Source organism: Mirounga leonina, unplaced genomic scaffold, assembly GCF_011800145.1.
Source record: "Mirounga leonina isolate KUSES-001 unplaced genomic scaffold, KU_Mleo_1.0 Mir_166, whole genome shotgun sequence".
In the NCBI taxonomy this organism is placed as follows: domain Eukaryota; kingdom Metazoa; phylum Chordata; class Mammalia; order Carnivora; family Phocidae; genus Mirounga; species Mirounga leonina.
Window position 1 is genome coordinate 2108531 of NW_023270418.1, and position 21174 is coordinate 2129704.

Sequence of the window (21174 nt, forward strand, 5' to 3'; positions counted from 1 at the left end):
TTCCGAGGATTTGCTGTTGGCCAGGCGCTGTGTCAGACACAAAGGAGTCGGTCGTGAACGAGACATGATTCCTGCTCCAGGAGATAGCTGAAAATGTGGACAATTAGAGGCTTTAATATGTGAAGTTTAGATTCATAATGAAAAGCCCTGAGCCCTGTGTTGAAAGGCACTGAATAAAGAGAAAATGTGTCTAATGCTGTTGTTATGATACCAATCAGTCGTGGACGGGAGTCCCAGCCTAGGGCGAAGAAGGAGTTAGGTTGGGCCTAAGAGTCATTATACTCTGTGAAAGGAAGAATTTTAATAACAGTGAAAATGATACATTAATCCTATTCCCATCTGCGGCTATGACTGCTCCCAGCCATCAGCCATGGCACGTGGAAAAAAAAAATTGGTGGGTAGGTAAGTGTTTGGGAGGCAGGCTGTGTTTTGGACCCATCGGTTGTGCTACCGAAGGTAAGGTTTCTCTTTCAAACTAGGTTTTTGGCCAAGTCATCTTTTGTCTGGAAAGGAGAGACAGAACACTTTTGTTAGAAACCCTGAGACTTGAGAGCTGAAGCATTAGCTTTTCAGCTCAGAGTACAGTGGAAATGTGAAATGCAGCCAACTATTTGCCTTCCCAGCTTGTGGCATATAGAGACTTGTATTTTTTATTTCGTCTGGAGCAGCTTGATCTCAATAGTGTTAATTATATTTTAGCTTGCTACCAAAGTTTTGAAATGAGAAACATGTCTTAGTCTCAGGTGATTGTGGTTCCCCAGCTTCAAGGATGCTCCTTTCTTTCTTGTTCTTACCTTCTGCAGAGAATGTCATTTTTCTCTTTTTAGCCATACATTATCTAGGAACCACACTGAGTTCGGTCCTCCAAACATTATTATGTAAAATGGGCATTTGTGAGGCAGTAGATATCTAATTGTGGGCAATTGCAAGCAGAAAATGGTTTTATCCACCTTCTAAACCCTGCCTCTGGTGCTTTGGAAGATTTATAAGTCTGTTTCTTCCAAACCGTGAATAGAATTATAATTAGAAAACTGAGAACTTCCATTTTCACTGCAAAATTTTGAAATCTACAATAATCTAGAAAAGGAGCGCTGGTAAACTTTTTCTGGAAAGGATTAGCTAGTTAATTTTAGACTCTGCAGGCCAAGAGGCAAAATAGAAAATATGTACGTATTTACTTAAATATAATCACTTAAAATATAACCCTTGAAAAATGTAAAAATCTTTCTTAGCTGATAGGCTGGAGGAAAATGAGTGGGTGGCCAGATTTGGTCCATGGGTTCTAATTTGTCAACCCCTAATTTAGAAAAAGCTGGAAAGTCAGTCATAGGAGGTAATATTTATTGAGTATTTGCTGTGTGTTAGTTACAATGCTTAAATGTTTTGTATTTCTTATCACTTTAATCCTCACAACAGTCCTGTGAGTTGGGGTTGATTTATTAGCCCGCTTCCCAGATGAGAAGACTCAATTCCAGGAATGTTATGTTAACTTTTCCCAAGACAATGGATGGCAGAGCTGGGACTCAGGCTCAGATTCTGAAAGCTGCATCATGACTAAGAATGTCTGTAGTTGGAGAAGGGAGGATTGGAAAGAAAAACAAAAGATGTCAAGTAGGAATGACTGATGGAGAGAGGCAGGTTGGCCACTCCCAGCGTGGGGATAGAGATTGGTAAGAACAATGGGCAAAATGGAAGAGAGGAATGTGTGTTCTGATCGTACCTGTTGGGAGTGAAACATGAGCGTAGAGCTTGTAGTAGCTTTTGGAGGGGGAAAAGTCAGGGCAAGAACAAAGCTCCTAAATTTACCCTTTTGGTTATAGTCCATTGTTTTCCTTGGAAATCTGTTGATGTTGAGTCCTGGGTTCCCATGCTCTGTGTTTCTGGCAGGACCACGCAGGGCCATCTTATATACCCTTAAAGGTTTTCAGATCTTAGAGGCTGCTCAGAATCACACTGCAAACCTAGGATAGACCAGGTGAATTCTCAGCCAAGAAATCTTTAAGAATTATCAAGGAAGATATTTCCCTCTTGACTGTGCCAAGGTCTGAACGGGAAGGTCTTTTTCTGTGCTTCGTGCAAACATTGTTTATGTGTACTCTCAAACTGAGGACACAGGCCTTTGGGGCCACATCTTTGGGTAGGAGTTCCCTTTAAGACCTCCCAACATGGGCAGACCCTTCTCCCCAACTTCTCTCCCCTGCACAGCCATCAAAGTGGGAGCTTGGAGGCTCATTGACCTTTTCCCAGTTGCCGTTTCCCCATATTTAAAAGGGTGACCATTAATTGTGGTTTTATGAAGATCCCATGAGACCAGGCAAGTGAGACTTACAGGTCTGGTTTGGTGGATGGCACACAATAGGTACTCAGTAAGCTGTAGTTGTTCATTTTATGTTAAACCTAGGAAAAAAATAGGCAGCCATGGGGGGAAGATAGTCACTAAGAAAATGGACACCTTGCCTAGTGGCTTGGCATCACAAAGCCTGGCAATAGCCGTGAGTCGCTATCAGGTTCCTGGTCTTAGAGTGAGGTGCCAGGAGGTCTTGGAAAGCAGCAGAATGTACTTACATGATGTCCTAGTGGAAAGCCATAGAATCCTACCAGAGAGCAAGCCCAGTGCACAAGCTGGACAGGAGTTGGTAGCCATAATCACATCAAACAGCTGCGACACCAGATGAGCCCAGGGGTCTGCCCAGGAGGGCTTGCTGTTTCTTTTCTCTCTTCAGGACAGGGGCTGCTGGAGAATAACTATGCTCTTGCTGAATACGGGACATATCGTGGGAGCAGTTTGCATGTATCTTCAGGTGACAGGTCCGGGTGTATAAGAGCCCTCTTTGAAGAATCCTGGCATTCTGGCAAAATGAACCTTTTTCAAGGTAGAGGAGGTACAGGGAAGGAGGGAAGGTGTCTTCTGTCACTTTCCCTAAGCCATCTACAAGAGACCATGGATCCCTGGCTTACTCTGGAAGTTCTCTCAGGTAGTCTTGACGTTGTGGGAACAATCCCATTGCTGGCCAGGTACATGGTGATGAGGTCGGGACTTGTCTTTGTCTTGTGTCCCACCTGTTCTGTAATTGCATTCTGCCTTCAAGTTTGGGAAGAAGAGATGCTGGACTGGGAATTTGATTACTTCTATTCAAATCTTTGACAAATCTATTTATGCAAATCAAGCAGCACTTGGAGTGGCATTTCAGCTTGTAACATATTTAATTTTGAGACTTTCATTGTTGCAAGCTCAATAGTGATTTTTCCAGTTAAGCTTAAAGGTTTAACACAATAAAAGATTTTTTTCCCTTCATTGTAGCAAGTGCCAAATAAATAGTATTTCAAAGAAAGAAAAGCGCACCCCATTGCATGACTAATGTACTCATCTCTTTCTCTTACTGTGAAAAAGGCCTCTGATGTCTGTCTTCGAATGTGTAGAGTTAAGAATAAATGATTCTGTCCATGGTTGCTTAGATAAATGCATGAACAAAGGTAAGAATAGAGATGTAGATTTGCTACTGGATCTATTTTGGATCTGTAGGCATTCTTGGAGGGAATGGTAGGTGGTGTAGAAATAGCTTTTGAAAATGAATTTGGGTAAAATGAGCATGCTAATACCAATGAAAAATTGTAATTCATTTTTTGGTTCAGAGTTGTTTTTCTCCTTTTATTCTAGTATTTAGCAGGGGAGGAAAAGGAAGGTATAGTTACATATTAAGTGTCTTTGAAAAATTAGCTTTTTGCCTTAATATGTCTTTGCTTTTGTGTCTGTCTCATGTGCTCTTATTACAGAGATTAGGGCTTTTCAGTGTTGTCAGAAAAGGCTAAATATATTAAAAAATACAAAATATCTGTCCTGAGAATAGCTTTCATTAAAACCGAAGTTTTCTTGGTATTGAGTTTTGCAGGTAGCTCAGTTTTGTTGGACAGTATGGGAAATTGACAATACTGCTTTTTTAGGCAAATTCCTGGGTTTTAAGGAAACTTGGGCAGTCACAGAATTGCCTTTTGAGTCATTTAGTCTTTAAGAAGTTTCTGGGAGTGGTGCAGGCGGTAGATCTTTCCAGATTTTCAGAGTGAGGTTCATTTCCTTTTACAAATACACTGTTCTCAGCCACTTTTAGGAGGGATGCAGGTCTAGTTGAACTCTTTTTCAACCCCAGGTCATCCATCAATCACTACCCTTTTGTAGGAACTACAGGGGCTATAGACATGAAGTAAAGGTAATATGCAATAAGTTGTCACTTCTTGCTACCTCTTACCTATATGTGGTTTTACTCACTTGACCTCACCAAATTCTAAGAAGTGTATTTAATGTGTTCCCTAAAGAATTCCCAAAGAAATTAATTAGCATGGATTCTAGAAACTAATTAAGCTAGAACTTTACATGGATCTGAATTTTTGGAAGATTGTGCATATGGGAGGGGTCCTAGGAAGCTAATATTTTAGGCATAGTTAACTCCGCATTTTCTGGGGGCTGATGATGGTGCATGTGGTTTGTCTAGCGTCCTATTTGCTTTTTTACCTGCCCATTGGTACTGCCTACAAAAGGCAGATAGGAACTCTTTTTCTTGAGAGATTCTAAACTTTGGGAGGAAGAGAATGAAATAAATGACCAAAGCCAAGTTTGGAATTGCATGTGGATTCCATTTTTAGAGAATGGTGCTCAGCAGTGCCGGTAGGAGTAATTGAGAGGAACATGTAAGGAATGGAACCATAGTTAGCATAGAAAGATTCTGGGAGTCCTCAACCCATATTCAACCATTATATCTAAAATATTGGCTTGAAATAGTCTTACTTGGATCAGAGATGGGCTTGATCTATGTGGGGAAAATACTGAAGACACAGAAGTATAAGTGTGGTCGAGAAAGAAAATAGAAACTACTTGGACTTTTAGAAAGTAGTATTTGTTTTTCAATCAAGGCAGTCTCTAAAGAAAAGGGGAAAATGATAATACTGCTATTGGATTGAATTACACTTGAGTGTGTGTGAGATTCTATCAGAGTTGAATTTTTTTGTACCATATGTTTGAAGTCAACTGCAGTAGCTGCATGGAAAGTGATCAGGAGAGAGGATTGGACTCCTACCATGATGACCTATTCAGTGAACCTGGTGTGGTCAAGAGCAGATGTGAAGATGGGCTAACCTCAGATGTTGGAAGAGAGTAGATTGCTTAGGACGGGTTACCAGGCAAAACTAGGTCTGATAGGAAAAGCAGGGAGAGATTTCACAGCTCACACCAAGAAAGGGGTTCAAACATCCAGAGCTAACCAAAAAAAGTTTTTAAAGATAGCGTTCTGCCGCTGTAGACATGCAAAGGAAGGCTGGTAAATCACTGGAAGGGGGTTACTTGTCATGACATTCAAACTTTATAATCCTTTTCAAGTCAGAGACTCTGAGGTTCTGTGATAACTGATAATAGCTGGAGGACCTAGGAAAATGAAACAAGTTTCTCTCTCAAATCCTGATCTCACCTAGGGGTTTGGTTTCCTCTCCTTACCTTTGAACACCAAAGTGGATTCCTGGGGCATTCATTCTGGGGGATCCTGATCAGGCAGGGGAGAAACTATATCCTTGTACGCATTTCCCTTTTCCTGGCCCCAGCTCCCAGGAATTTTTCAGAAGGGAGGAATCCGTGACTTCCCAGCCTGAAAACCGTTGTGCTCGGGTTAGCGTGCGAACACGGAGAGAATGGTGGGAGGTAAATGTGAGTGCATCAGAGTTGCTGATGAGGTCTCCTGTAAATATTGTAATGAGTCCTTGAGAACTCATTCATTATGAGTGTTTCTGTGTGGGCTTGAGCTGGAAGCACACATGTTTATGTGCACCCCTGAGGTCCCTGAGATACAGTTTAATGTCTCATTTGGTGCTCATTAGACCATGGGAGCCAATATGTCTTCAGTATAGAATGATTCCACCTCATTGTGTTTTGTTTTGTCTTTTTTAATAATCTGGCTAAGAATAAGTCAGCTGCTCTGAGCACTTTTTTCCTCCTCCTCTTCCTCGGATTTTTTTTTTTTTTTTTTCTCGTTGCTTTTAGCTTTGTTAGGACAATGCAACTCAATGAAAGTAATTACACCTAGTAACTCTTATTTGCAGTTAAATTATGCAGAGACGAGACTTAGTCAGATGGAAAGCTGTCACTGTGAGAAGACCTGTCAAGTGAGTGGACTTCTCTATAGAGATCAAGACTCCTGGGTTGACGGGGATCACTGCCGGAACTGCACTTGCAAAGTAAGCCTCTTTGTAAATAAAGGGAGGTGTAAGGGGGCATTTTCACTACTTATTGTATAATCTGGTCTTGCAATATACAATGCTGGCTTTAGGAAGTCCCTGTGATCCTTTTACTAAACTTCTGCCTAGCAATCTGAACAATTGTGAGGGGAACCTGGAAGAGTGTCCTTTCATCTCTAAATACTTGGAAATTAAAATCTGCTTCTATTTGACAACACACTCTAATAGGACCTAACCTTGTTACTAACAAACTTACTGTGTGGAGTCTGAGGATCGAGAGTATCAGAGGGAAGAAGGGACTCCTGTGATTTTTCAGGCAACCCAACGGTTAGCTTCATTCACAACTTTTCACTGCTAGAATACATTTTATTTATTTATTTTTAAAGATTTTATTTATTTTTTAGAGAGCGAGAGAGAGAGAAACAGCATGAGAGGGGAGAGGGTCAGAGGGAGAAGCAGGCTCCCTGCTGAGCCGAGAGCCCGATGTGGGACTCGATCCCAGGACCCTGGGATCATGACCTGAGCCGAAGACAGACGCTTAACCATCTGAGCCACCCAGGCGCCCTAGAATACATTTTAAAAGGGAGTATAATTGGGTGCCTGGGTGGCTCAGTTGGTTAAGCCACTGCCTTCGGCTCAGGTCATGATCCTGGAGTCTCAGGATCGAGTCCCGCATCGGGCTCCCTGCTCGGCAGGGAGTCTGCTTCTTCCTCTGACCCTCCCCTGTCTCATGCTCTCTCTCTATCTCATTCTCTCTCTCAAATAAATAAATAAAATCTTAAAAAAATAAAATAAAAGGGGGTATAATTAATTAGTTTCTAGATGTTTTTATTACAATTTACAAGGTATCTGTCATCTGTTTCAGAGACTTGCAAGACCCACCTCCAACCCCCGCCCTGACTTCCAGGGTCTCCATCATTAGTATATTCCATCTGTTTCAGAGAATTCAAGAGCACCCCCAAAATTAGTATGTGAACTCTGTGCTGTGCAGTTGAAATTATTTGAGAAATATCTGAAGAATGCTTTTGTTTGGGGAAAATACAAAATGGATTGTTAGAGCCTCAATAATGATTGGCACGGTCTGCAAAATGTGTTATTTATGTTCTTGTAAAAATAGGCTTTTGTTTTCTGCCTAATCTACTTAGCCCACATGGGCAGGTGGAATGAAGCCAGTGACGTATATCAGAAAAGTACCTGAGGTGGCACAGGTTCATCTGTGCTGGAGAAAATACTTCATTTGTGCTCCTGGAGTAGACTGGGAATTCCTCACACTGCTTCTCTTTCCCCGCTGAGGTTTCTGAGATGAGATGTGTGCTTTTGCCACAAAGAGAAATTTCAAAGTGTGCTTCTGAGATGCCTTTCCCTGTCCTTCCTTCCTCAGAGTGGTGCTGTCGAGTGTCGAAGGATGTCCTGTCCCCCTCTCAGTTGCTCCCCAGACTCCCTCCCCGTGCACATTGCCGGCCAGTGCTGTAAGGTCTGCCGACGTAAGTACTGATGGAGGGTCAGAGTGGTTCTTTGTGCTTTGAGGTTTCCCCTTCCCCCAACTGATGAACGCTGATGACATGAAGTACCGGAAGTTGATATTAAATGTATGACAAGCAGAACTTCTGTATTTTAATCACCTGTGATGTGCAGATACTTCACATAAGCTATTTAAAAAAAAAATCTCATATCAGCTCTAATTACTCTTCTTCCCATTCTCTGTAGAAGGAGCTGGTGTTTGCAGGGATTAACTACTTGTCTAGAGTCAAACACCTGCTGTAATGGGTTGTGTTTATCTATGAGGTCACAACTCCAAAGCTCCATGTGCTTTGGTCCCTCTCCTTCTGAATGATGAAGTTTAAGACCCAGATTCTGTATTTAGGCTTTCTGAGGTCTTGGCCAGATTTCCTGTTACTAAAAGGCCTTTGTTAGGAATTTCGAGATGGGCCTCAGTTAAGATATTGACATAAGTGCCTTCAGAGTTGGCCTGTCCAAGCTACAGGATTTAAATATTCTTACTCTGTTTTGCAAAGGGCACCATTTTGGAGGAGATAGTAAAATGAGCCCGGAGATCAGCCGTAAGAGTAAAAAGCTGTCTGGGTGATAGACACTGGGGAGGGTATGTGCTCTGGTAAGTGCTGTGAATTGTGCAAGACTGTTGAATCTCAGATCTGTACCTCTGAAACAAATAATGCAATATATGTTAAGAAAAAAAAAGAAGAAGAAGAATGTAGCAGGAGGGGAAGAATGAAGCGGGGGAAATCGGAGGGGTAGACGAACCATGAGAGACGATGGACTCTGAAAAACAAACTTAGGGTTCTAGAGGGGAGGGGGGTGGGAGAATGGGTTAGCCTGGTGATGGGTATTGAGGGCACGTTCTGCATGGAGCACTGGGTGTTATGCACAAACAATGAGTCATGGAGCACTGCATCTAAAACTAATGATGTAATGTATGGGGATTAACATAAGAATAAAAAAAAAAGAATGCTTGGTATGTGCCAGTTACTGTGTAGGTGCTCCACTTCTGTTCGCTTATTGACTGCTCACTGCAGTCCTTCGGGTGGGGATTATTACCCCTGTTTTACAGGAAGCTTAGGGAAGTTAACTTACGAAAGTCGCAACCCTAGTAAGTGACCGTGGTGAGATAGGAAACAGAGGTGCCTGACGACAAAGCCCATCGACTTTTTATCAAAGTATAGGGTCTTCTGTAGCAAGAGTCTAGGTTAGAAACAGGTCATCATTCAAGGTCATTTCTTTACCAAAAATATCAACATCACAGGGTCTTCGAAACACAGTGGTTTAGCTTTTTGCCAAAAACAGCCTTTCTCCTAATAGGACAGTGGAGGTGGGGATAGCTGGTCTGGTCATACCAGCCCAGACCTTTCTTGCACTTTTTCAGAAGGGACTTTGGAATATTTTTCCTCCTTAGGGTTGGCACAGTACACCTATTTCTCTGGAGGGTGGTACTTGGAGTTGATCTAAAAAGAGAAACTGTACAAACTTGATATTCTATCTAACAGTGAACAGAGGAAGAGGATGAAAAACTACTGGGAATTTGTTTAAAAAATGAGTTTTAGTCCATTATTTTGAGTTTTCTCGACAAGTCTGTGAATACTGTCTCTTGGAAGTTGTTTGGACATGGGAATAAATGAGTCTTTTGCTGTTTTATGTTTTAATCTTTTGATTTTCTGATTATAAAAGCAATCTGTTTATTGTGTAACATTTGAACTCAGAGGAGTTAAGATGATGGAAAAATCTCTCCTAATACCACCACTTGGAAACAATCACTCTTGAAATTTCAGTGGATTTCATTTTTTTAAATTTTATTTTCTGTGAGGTATTATCTGTACAGTTATCTATTTTCTGTGAATATTATCCGCACACTTATTGTGCGGATAATATTTATCCTACTTCATTCACTTCCATAAATAAATAAACAAACAAACAAACAAACAAAAACTCTGTGGCCAACATGGGGCTTGAACTCATGACCCTGAGATCGAGTCTCTTGCTCTACCAACTGAGCCAGTCAGGCACCGCCCCCCCCCCGCCGCCATTGACTTATTATCACTTAAGTGTATTCCTGTGCTTTAAAGAACACTGAATAAACTTCTTTTTTAAAAAAATTCATTTAAATTCAATTAACACATAGTGTAGTATTAGTTTCAGAGGTAGAGTTCAGTGATTCACCATTCTTCTAGAACACCCAGTGCTCACTGCATCATGTGCCCTCTTTAAGTCCACCACCCAGTTGTATAAGCTTCATTTTAATGAGCTTCATGGTGTTCCATTGTTTGGCTCTTGCTTGCATAACTTATTTAACCATCCCCAATTTTCCCACTTTGCACTAGTATAAATTACTCTTAAATAATCTGCTTTATGTAGAAAATGCATTTTGTATTTTATATTTTCTTAAGATAAAATTCTCCAGAGTAGAATCAGTGGGCTAAATCACTGCCATTTTCAAGGCCCTTGATGTATGTCACATTGTCCCCTCAGTAGAATTGTTGGGGGTAGTCACTTCCAATTCATTTGAGAGTTTTAAGTTTTGAAAAATATTTTAGAAAGTTACATGATTTTACCAACATGCTGATATACAGCTAACTAAAACATCAGTGTGTGTTTGTTTTTTTTTGTTGTTGTTGGTTTTTGCTTTTGTTTGGAATTCATAGCAATTTAGGCGGTACTAATTTTCTCAGCAGCTCCGATTGGTGGTTTGATATGTTTGTAGTTAAACAAAATGGTAAAAAAAATAAATGAATGAACACTAGTTAAAAAAGAAAAAAGTAAACCAAAGAGAAATGATGTAAAGCACCTCTGGAAGTTTCAAAGGTTAAGAACCTCTGGCTTAGAGGGTTTTAATTTCTTCATAGTTTTTAACAGAAATATGCATTAGGCAGTTACTGAGTGCTGGTTCCTGGAGTGGTGATAAATGGGCCCTCTCTGCTTCAGAGGGCTCACTTTCAAGTTAGGTGATTTACAGTGTCTAGAATTCTCAGTGCAGTCACATTAGGCACGTATATAGGCACTATCAGAATGTAGACAGATGGCTTGTGGGACAGTGCTGGGAGATGAAGGGGATATCAGTGGTAGGCCTGGGGTGCTCCCTGGAGGAAGTGGAGCCAAACTAAACATTTCTAGCCTTCTGGAAGATGACTGTGGTGGGTTGAACAGTGGAGTGGAGCAGAGGAGAACCAGGATTAATAAAGCAGAGTTCCAACACTAGTAGGTAGAATTTCTAGAAGTTTCAAATACCTTCATATTAGAAAAAGGATGGAGAATTGACTTCGGTTGTCCCTTTCATATAAAATTTCCTAAGCTTCTCTTTGGGTTTGGGTGGACCAGTATTCTGGAAACTCTGAGAAAAGGTATTCATCTGGCTCAGGCAAAAGGAGCTGATGCATAAAAGCAAATGGTTTTGTCAGTTGACTTACTAAGTGTTGATGCACTTGTCATGGCCTCAGGAGCTGCAGCCCTTAAAGATGGGGGCGTTTGTTTGGAAATAGGAAAAAGAATTTTGTCTAAGTGTTCATGTCTTAGTTCATTCCTTGGAAAAAGTGCTTTGTCCTTCTGTTTCGATCAAAAGGCCCAGACACTCATGTGGTCTCCAAGAACAAGGTAGCTTTCATTTTGGAGGTCTCAGATCCTGATATTACGAAGTTCTTCTCTCTGTTTTGGAGGCATCAGGAGAAACTCTGGAGAGCCTTCTAGATTCATCAGGTGTGGACATAATGGTCCAGGAGTTTATTACCAGGGCCCCGCTTTGACCTACTAAATCAGAACCTCTGAACATCAGTGCCCTGCAGGCTATTCTTTCGGGAGACAGACTTGAGAACTACTGCAGAGGGTGGGGAGTGAAGAGAGAGGATGATGGAGAGGGAATCTCCAGCTATGCAACACAGCACTTAAAAGGAAAAGAGGTGGTAGAGGGAAAGGAAATACTCTGATAACAGGGTTTCAGTAGGCGAGAAGTAGAAATTGGCAAAGGTGGGTGTGGGATGCGTGAGGACAATCGTATTCCTTTGAATTGATGCAGTTGTTCATATTCAGGTTTCTCTCCCAGCACTGTCCTTCCCTCTGGGTACAACAGTGTGCATATGTGGATCATTTGCTTTATGTCAGGCACCATGTTGAGCCCTTCTAGTGACCCAAACGCAGTCCCCACTGTTAGCCCCATTTTGTGGGTGAGGACCCACAAGAGCACAGAGACGTAACTTTCCCAAGGTTTCTCAGCCTTGGTGGAGCCAAAATAAAACCCAGGTGGTCTCTGGCTTCAGAGCTGATGCTCTTAACCCATCTCCTCTCCCCACTGCGGTCCGGGGAGATGGAGGCACCACCACATTACGACAAAATATTGTGTAACACGCATGTTGTGCAAGAGGCAGAGGTAGCCCAGACAAGGGAGCGATTAAGTCCATCAGAACCATGTGTGTGTTCGGAGAACTTCACAGGGGAAGTAACAGCTGAGTAGGGTGTTAACAAATAGGAGTTTGCCATGTCAACAAGGTAGGTGAGAACACACCTGACAGAATCATATGCGCAAAACTCAAGGAAGCGACATTGCATTGACGTTAGTAGTTAAAAGCAAGATTCAAAGGAAGGGTTGGGGCATAATCAAAGTGTTTTACCAAGGCTGCTGCATCGAGAGAGCTGGAATCAGGGTGGCTGGGTATGGGATTCAGGCATATTCCAGCTAGAGGTGATGAGGCTGACAGGCCCCCACTGCCTGGAGAGATGAAAAGCAAGGGATGGATGTGAGTGATGCCCCAAAGGCCTGGTACATGGTAGGTACTCCATAACTTTTTTTTTTTTTTTTTGTACAAGACAGATGAATCAGGTGTGGAGCATCTGTAAGGGAGAAGTTGCAAGGTTTTGAACAGCAGGCTGTAGGGGACTCCTAGTGTGATTAACAGAACTAAGACAGGTGGAGGAAGTAGTGCAGGGTGCGATACATTCTGTTAGGCATGTGTGAGTTGGAGATGCTGGAGGAACACCCAGCATGATGTGGGCATCTTGCTCAGAGAGACGGTATCTGGAGCCAGATTGGGGAATGAACTCACTGAAGTAAGGAGAATTCCTGCCTGTTGGCTTTCCTGATCTGCCCGTCCTTGTATAGTGCAATACGGAGTGCTGGTTTTGATATTCTAACCCACTGATGGCCACGGAATGGCTGGAGTGTGTGTAGGGAACAAATACCTAAATAAAGACAGAGCAACCTAATCTCTGGATCTGACAGGGATGCCAAGTCCCGCCTGTCAGTTGTTTATTCAATGTGCACCCAGATGGCAGAAGTGTCCAGTCATTGCACTGGAGAGGTCAGGGCCGAATTTGAAGGGCCCCATGTCTGTGGGTGGGAAAAGATGCAGTTGAGTAACTTTCTCCTACTCCTCAGTGCATATGTTTCTGACATCACAGAGAAGTGTGTGTTGGTACCAGGTTTCAATTTCATGGTCGTACACTGTGAAATATTCAAGTTTGCATGTCCCCAGTGTGATATGAAGGGCTTCAGGTATCCATTTACATTTCTACTCCTACCGAAAGCTGTTGGAATGGAGTCCCAAATGCTCCAGCCAAAGGCACCGGAGTCTGACTCACCTTATGCTTGAATTTCCTCAGACATCAAAAATAAGCCTTTTAGCTGAGATCAAGAGGTGGGATAATGAGGACTGATGTCAGGCGTATGGAGGGCAGTGACAGAAAAGAGGGGGTATGGTCGGAGAAATGGGGGATGAGCATGAGAAAGCAGGGGATGTTCTTGTGACCTGCAGTGGTGATCCCAAAAGCTATCCTAAGATCATTTCATTGAGAGTTGATATTGTAATCACGTATACGTCCTGCACCAGTGCAAATGGCCGAGGCGTGTAGCATGATTCTGATGTCATTCGTAGCCCCCAAAGCACCCTGCTGTGTGAGGACATAAAGTTTAGTGGACATTTATTTTTATACAGGACTGGTGGATTTGAGGGATGCTTCCCTGTGTATGGCATGAATGTAAACAGACATTGCTATCTCCAGACAGGTTCCTCTGAGAACTCCTAACAGAGGAGAGGAATCAGGCAAATTTCATAAAACAGGGTAGCAAGTGGGCTCATACCATTCTGTGGGGGACAAGGTTACAATGAGGGAGAAAAGTCTGTTTCTTTGCTTTCGAGCCTGGGCCAAGAAGCAGATGGCAGATCTGACAGCAGGGCATTTAGCAGAGCTGTCACTCTGGAACAAGCCATCTTGCCAAGTTGACAGCAGCTGTGTTTGGGAGTGTGGGAGTTGATTGGACAGGAATTCCAGGCCCTTGGAGGATCTGTGGTCTCCCCATACGGGTAGAGAGGGGAATCTACATCATCATTAGGACCAATGAGTCATGGTCAACTGAATGATCAAGAAAATTGAGGCATACAAGATGGTCATGGATAACTTTTTGAAGGAAGGTGGGGTTGATGTAGAAAATTCTCTATTTTCTGTTGCTGTTTTTGTTCTGAAACTCATATCTGCTTTTCATGATTGAAACCACTTTAAACAGCAGAAAGAACTCTTATTTGGGAATCAGAACTTTTGACTGTTTTCACTACCAACTGTAGGCACATTAATTCTAAAATTACTTACTGTTATTAAGCCCAGAGGGGCACTGATCTCGTGGCTGGAGATGAAATGATGAAATACACCTAGACCCTGCCCTCATGGAGGTTATAGTTAGCAGGAGAGATGTATAATGAATTGGGCAACTGAGAGAAAAGGTGAGGTGTTAGAGCTAGATCAAGAGTACCAAAGAAGCACAAAGTGAGGGCAGTTCACCAGTGCTGGACGTCAGGCTTATGTTGAAACTGATGGGTATAGAGGATGGGGGGTTGCCAGGGGACGGTGCATGAGGCTGCCTATTCTTGGAGAAGATGATAGCATGTGCAGATCCCAGACACAAAGGAGAAGGCGTGGCTAGGGTATATGTGGATGTTTGGGGGGTGGGTGGGGAATAAATGCAGAGGAATTGATGAGCTGTGAAGCTTGAGAGAGAAGGAAGAGCTACCTGAATGGCTTTGTTTGCTGAATTAAGGAATTTGGACTATATTCTGAGGGCATTAATGATCCATAATGATTTTAAAGCATGGCCTCGTGTTTGTAATTAACAAAATATGTCTGTTTTATGGGGAAGAACTGAATAAGATTGAGACCAGAACAAGAGAAACAGAGTAGGAGGTTCTGGGGTACTAAAGAGGAGGGAATGAAGATAGTTGCAGGTGGTGGGGAATAGACAAAAGTAGGTTGACTTGAGAAACTTAAGGAGGGAGCATTGTTGTGATTTGGATACTGATTGGATGCTGGGTTGAGTAAGAAGGAGAGGTTAAAAGGATCCCAGGTGGTAGGGTGTGGGTGCTGGGGTAGTTAATGGGGCCGTTCAGGAAAGGAGATACTACACTTGAACAGAGTCAAGTTAGGTGTGGGTTGTTGCAGATCATTTTCTAACAGGAAGCAGACTCTGAAATGGAGATTTGCTTGTCCTTTATTAGGAAGGATCTGTCAGGATCAATTCTAGGGTGGAGAGAGATCCTGAAGGAAGTGGAATTGCACAGATAAAGGGGTTGAACGGCAATATAGTTAAACAGTTCAGTCATTCCTCTAGGGAGTTCTGGAGCTGGAATGACCTTTCAGAGGGATCCCTAGTTGGGGCAAGGGGCCAGGACTTTGTCCTACCTTTACCAACCACTCATTGTATGTGGGCTGGCCTAGGAAGTGCATTTGACCTTGGATGAGGTGGCTCTCTTCAAACAAGAGCAAGTCCTAGATCACTGTTCAGCTGAGCTGGTGGTCGTCAGTTTCCCCAGCAGCTGCAGGAATGAGTCCTTTGGCCATCAAGGAGGATCTGGGTAGCACACCGCTGCATCCACTATGGGATCATGATGTTAAGTATACCAAATCTCTGGGCTTTCCTCTTCCTGTGGCTAACAAGAGGGTGTTGGGCAAGTTGATTGCTGAAATCTGTATATACTTGTACGTTCCAGGAGAGTTGAAAGATTGTAGAACTAGGAAACTACCAAATTAACCTGTTTTTTTTTTTTTTTTTTAGATTTTATTTATTTATTTGAGAGAGAGAGAATGAGAGAGAGCACATGAGAGGGGTTAGGGTCAGAGGGAGAAGCAGACTCCCTGCTGAGCAGGGAGCCCGATGCGGGACTCGATCCAGGGACTCCAGGATCATGACCTGAGCCGAAGGCAGTCGCTTAACCAACTGAGCCACCCAGGCGCCCCCAAATTAACCTGTTTTTAACCAATGCGGAAACAGAGACTCTAAGAGCTAAGGTAGTTTTTATGAGACACACAGTGATAGAGATGGCTTAGAGTGCGTGTCTTCACTTCTACTTCTCCTGAAGACTAGGGTAGAAGGATCCTCATCTGTGCAGGAGAGGGAGTAATCAGACCTTTGCTTCCTTGTTCCTGTTGATGTGGCTGGAGATCCATTAGGGTCAGATCAAATTAACATACTCTGCACTTGTTTAAAAGTGAATCAGCAAGTTGAGTTGAGGACTGAGTCCCAGTGGAATCTAAATTGAATGGTGGGAGTTCCATTTATGCGTTTACCTTTTCTACAAGGCCTACCTCTACTTCATGCCTTCCTTATTAGCCTGTTAAGCTCACCTTTCCAAAAAACAGTCTCTCTAGTGCATTGGTAAGTGTTTTACTGGTTTGGCTTGTATTTCTCAATGGTTTTTGAGCTTACCAGGAACATAGAGTATAAGGGCATGCATTTCCCACGATCACAAGAGAGAAAAAAAATGGTGTCCTTCTGCATTGTGGCTGAGGTTCTGATGAATGAACATAGAAGTCCCCTTTTACCTACTCGTTCATTTTATGGCTGGAGTGTAAGAATCAAAGGTATCGCTATTGTACCCCATGGAGATGACCAGTGCTGCTTCCTTGTTTTAACTTCTGACCACATCAGTTTATTTTCTGGTTCCTTTAGCAGCTGCGACATTGAAATAGCTGTATATCCTTAGTGTGACGGACTCATGGCAAATGTAGTTAAGATGACCATTTGACGGGGGCCCAAGAGTTTTCCTTACACTCTCCCCATGTCTTACTCCAGAGAAAGATATTCCTATTTTTTTTTTTTTTTAAAGTAGGCTTCACACCCAGTGTGGGGCTCGAACTGATGACCCTGAGATCAAGAGTTGTATGCTCCACCAACTGAGCCAGCCAGGCGCCCTGCAAAGAGATTCCTTTTGCTTAGAATTCACTGAAGCCAGATGGCACCTCTGAGGTCAGTTAGTTGCATAGCATGACTGACCTGTTTTTCTGTTTTTGTTACAGCAAAATGTATCTATGGAGGAAAAGTCCTTGCAGAAGGCCAGCGGATTTTAACTAAGAGCTGCCGGGAATGCAGAGTGAGTTTCCATCTTATGATCCCCATCCCTTGGGGAGAATTACCAGATAGATGGGCTTTGGTAGGGATCTGGAGTGGAGCATGTTGGCCTGAATGGGTCCCTGAGGGGAAGGACTCTGATGGGCTGCTGTCCAGGATGGGGAGGTCCCACCCACGGTCATTGCTCTGCTACCTTGTGCTAAGCTGTGGATCAGGTAGCCTTGGGGAAAGCTGTTGAAGGATGTGAGAAGGTGAAGGGCGCCAGCAGTTACTAGGAGTCAGGGAGCTTGGCAGGGGGCCCTGGGAAATGGTTCTGAGTTGATTTTTGGGGAAATCAGTTTGTGATGCCAGCTCTGGATGGTGCTCTCTCTACTCCCGTCTCCTGCCTGCCCCCACCCATCTTTTTCTTGGAATAAGACATGTAGAAGCAGGGATCTTTAGTAATCATTCAGCTAACATACCTTGATCAACTGCTACATAGTAGCATGGTACTAGATTCTGGGTATGTAACGGTGAACACAATAAAGGCCCTGTTTTTATAGAACTTGCAGTCCAGTGGGGGAGACAGATAATAAAGTAAACAATATACAATATATTGCCGAATCCTATAAAAAATACAAAGCATGCTGGAGAGAGAGAGAGCTTTTGGGTGGGTGTGGGTGTTCTGGGAAGGCCTTTGTGCAGAGGTACCATTTGAACAAAGTGGGGGAGCTGGCCGTGCAATTACGTGGTTGAGGCGCCATCCTCGGCGTGGAAGAGTGAGAGGCAAGAAAGGGAAGGAGGGGCACGCGTACCAGGTGGTGCGTCACGGGGCAGCCACAGACCTACGAGGAAGCGCTGCTGGTTTTGTGGGGCATCTCCAGAGAGGCTGACCGGAACCACTGGGCCTCAGAATAGCCCATCTTTGTAAGTGCTTGTAACTACACCATTTCATTTGCTTTCCATCACATCCCTGAGGAAAAGAAAGGAATCCATTTTATTTTATTTATTTATTTATTTATTTATTTAAAGATTTTATTTATTTATTTGACAGAGAGAGACATAGCGAGAGAGGGAACACAAGCAGGGGGAGAAGGAGGGGAGAAGCAGGCTTCCCTGTGGAGCAGGGAGCCCGATGTGGGGCTCGATCCTAGGACCCTGGGATCACGACCTGAGCCGAAGGCAGACGCTTAACGACTGAGCCACCCAGGCGCCCCGAAAGGAATCTATTTTAAAGATGAGGGTGGGGGTGCCTGGGTGGCTCAGTCGGTTAAGCGACTGCCTTCGGCTCAGGTCATGATCCTGGAGTCCCGGGATCGAGTCCCGCATCGGGCTCCCTGCTCGGCAGGGAGTCTGCTTCTCCCTCTGACCCTCCTCCCTCTCATGCTCTCTGTCTCTCATTCTCTCTCTCGCAAATAAATAAAATCTTAAAAAAAAAAAAAAGTTTTAAAATTATTAAAAAAAAAAAAAAAGATGAGGGTGAATGAGGCAGTTAGAGACCTGGAGAAGATCTGGAGGAGCTTGAATCCAGTTCTTTATTGGGGCCTTGGCGGGCGGCTTGGGTGGAGGAAAGCCTCTTACCCGTTTCCTGTCTCTGGCCAGAATTTACCTCCAGGGGTTAACTCCCTCCGACTTTCCTATCAAATTTCCCATCCCCTCCTTCTTGGCTGCCCCTGGGAACGGCAGAGATTCTATTGCTCCAGACACTCTGGTGGGCATGGAGGGGTGGTGGTCTTTCTGCATCAGTGGACGCTGTGCGTACGCAGAGGCAGGGATGGTGTGGCAGCGAGGGCTCTGTGATCTCTCAGTCAACAAGGCAGGCTACCAGACCTGGGCATGGGGAGAGCTGGTAGGGTGGTCTCCAACCTGGGGCAGGCACATTACCGCCTAGGATGTTGGGTGGATTAAATGAGATAAAGCGTGTGAAGAACAAGAAATAAACTCTTGTTTCAAATATTTTCACCAGGTGTTTTTAGAAATTAGCATACTGTCTTTTTTTTTTTAAACTAAGATGAATAAACCCTTCTAGTAGTTTTGCTCAATTGTGTTCCAACATTTCTTTAGCAATAATGTTTTGACTTGATGTGAGTTTTTATATTGTTAGAAATTCAGGCTGAAGCACAATGATTAGTAAAGAACTTAAAAGTGTTCACATTTGACCAGTGACACAGAGACTGTCACTCTAAATGAGAAAGAACGGAAGAATTGTGTTTTTCCACCGACGCAGAGTTCTAGGGGTCATAAAATAACGTACTATAATCAGGAGAATTTAAAAATGTTAATTACCAGGTACTTCTTACCAGAAATAGTTTTGAAAATAAAGGTTTTGTGCCTAATTATGTGGCTGGACTAAATGGATGTAGAGGCACTTAGGCTACTGTAATCACAGTTCATATTATTTTCAGAATCACGCAAAGGGGTTTGTCTCTATTGAAATACTTGGAATTAGGATCTTGCTCATTAAATATGTTAAAGGTTGATTAGAATTGTCTGATTTAATCAGCAGTCAAGGCAAGCCCTTTTCATAAAAAACTTTTGTGAGTGATGATTTTTTAAAAAAGTCTTCATAGCATTTTAAATATCTTTTAACAAAAACACATACTCCAAATGCCAAAATTTTGAATATAGAGGAAAAAGTACAAGGAAGAAAAAGGAAATTGCTCCAGAATCTCACCGTCTAGAGAGAATCTTGACAGTGTTATTTTTGACAGCTAGAATGAAATGTATCTTACTGTCTTGGTTTGGGTTCCCCTAAAAGCAGACCCTGCTCGAAGGATTTCAGTTTGAATGATCGATTAAAGTAGTGCTCTTGGGAGCAACCGGTAAGGGTGTGGAGGATGCAGGATGGGGAAAGGCAAGGAACCGAGCAAGAGTGGGATTTTGGGTGAAAGGCCTCACCTACCTTGGTTGCTGGAGGGGTGGTGGAGTGTAAATTACACCCCCAGCCCTGGGCTCCCCTTGAGGTAAAGAGCCTCCCGTGCCTGTCAGTCCCTGGCTTTGGGCTCTGGTAGTGGGGATATAGAACTTGGGGGTAACTCTCTCTGCTCTCTGCATGGCAGAGTGGCTCCAGTGTCCAAGGAGTGCCATCTGAGGGTGGCAAGGATGAGCCGTTAGCACCAAAGCATTCGGAACCTGGGGGATGGGCACACAGAACTCCTAAAAGGGATCCAACCATGTCCATCACTCTTATTTATGCAAGGAGGCAGTAGATAATTAATACATTGATGCTGACAGATAGAAGTAGGGGCATTAATGGTGAGTAAGCATTTTGTTTTCCTGTGCATTAAAGCCTATGTTACAGATGGTGAGGTTATTAATGTCTGTTGGTTTGTAATGATTGGTTTGAGTCCCTGTTGCAGGAACTGAGGTACGACTGGTAGGCACAGTGGCTTAAGACCAGTGCCAACTCTTGAGGCTGGGTGCCCCCCGATGTGGCCTGGATTGAGGAGTGAGAAGGGGACGTAGCTGTGAAGGAGACTGAGCATGTAGAGCAGGCTGTGTTCTCTGATCTTAGGGCCAGTTTTTAGGTAGGAGAAAAGGAAGAGGTCTGGATAACTTGGAGCAGATCAAGAAAGCAAGAGAAAGGAGGACGAAAAGACACTACAAGGAATGTCAGAGGCAGGACCGTCAGGCTGAAAATTATGAGCAACGAGAGGAAGCCATGGTGCAAATTATCCAAATGATGAGTAGTTAGAAATCAAATTGGTATGTTCATAATTGTTGATGATCGTAATTAGGAATGGATGTACCTGATGAAGTGGGAGTTCCTGTCCCTGGACCACAGGAAAGACAGTGTCTCGGAAATGGAAACTCTATCTCCCCCCATCCCTCCTGGCTGTCCAGCTCCATCCTATTCCCCCATCTATGTTGAGAAGTACCTTTTTGCCTTAAATGAGACTCCTTTTCTCAAGCTTGAGTCTTAGTTGACGTAAACAGCTTTTTAGGAAGAGGAGAGAAAAACTTTATATTTTAGATAAAATACTCTCAAACTTTTTTTTTTATAGTAATTGACTAATTTTTAGAATTCAGAGTAACACTAAATACAGATCCTAGTGATGTCACCAAAGAAGACCTTTGGTGGATGAGGTCATAAAGATTCACCAGGTGAATATTTAAAATTTTATTGTAAGCGATTTTATTTACATACA

At 43.2% G+C, this 21174-nt stretch overlaps 1 protein-coding gene across 2 annotated transcripts in view; it reads left to right on the top strand.

Annotated features, from left to right (window-relative positions):
* Positions 1-21174, top strand: part of NELL1 (neural EGFL like 1) — an 807199-nt gene that overhangs the window by 176689 nt on the left and 609336 nt on the right. For both annotated transcript variants that reach the window (XM_035012452.1, XM_035012453.1), the window contains exons 8-10: positions 6082-6216; positions 7598-7700; positions 16996-17069. In XM_035012452.1, the coding sequence (XP_034868343.1) occupies positions 6082-6216; positions 7598-7700; positions 16996-17069 (312 nt within the window). The remainder of the gene's footprint in view (positions 1-6081; positions 6217-7597; positions 7701-16995; positions 17070-21174) is intronic.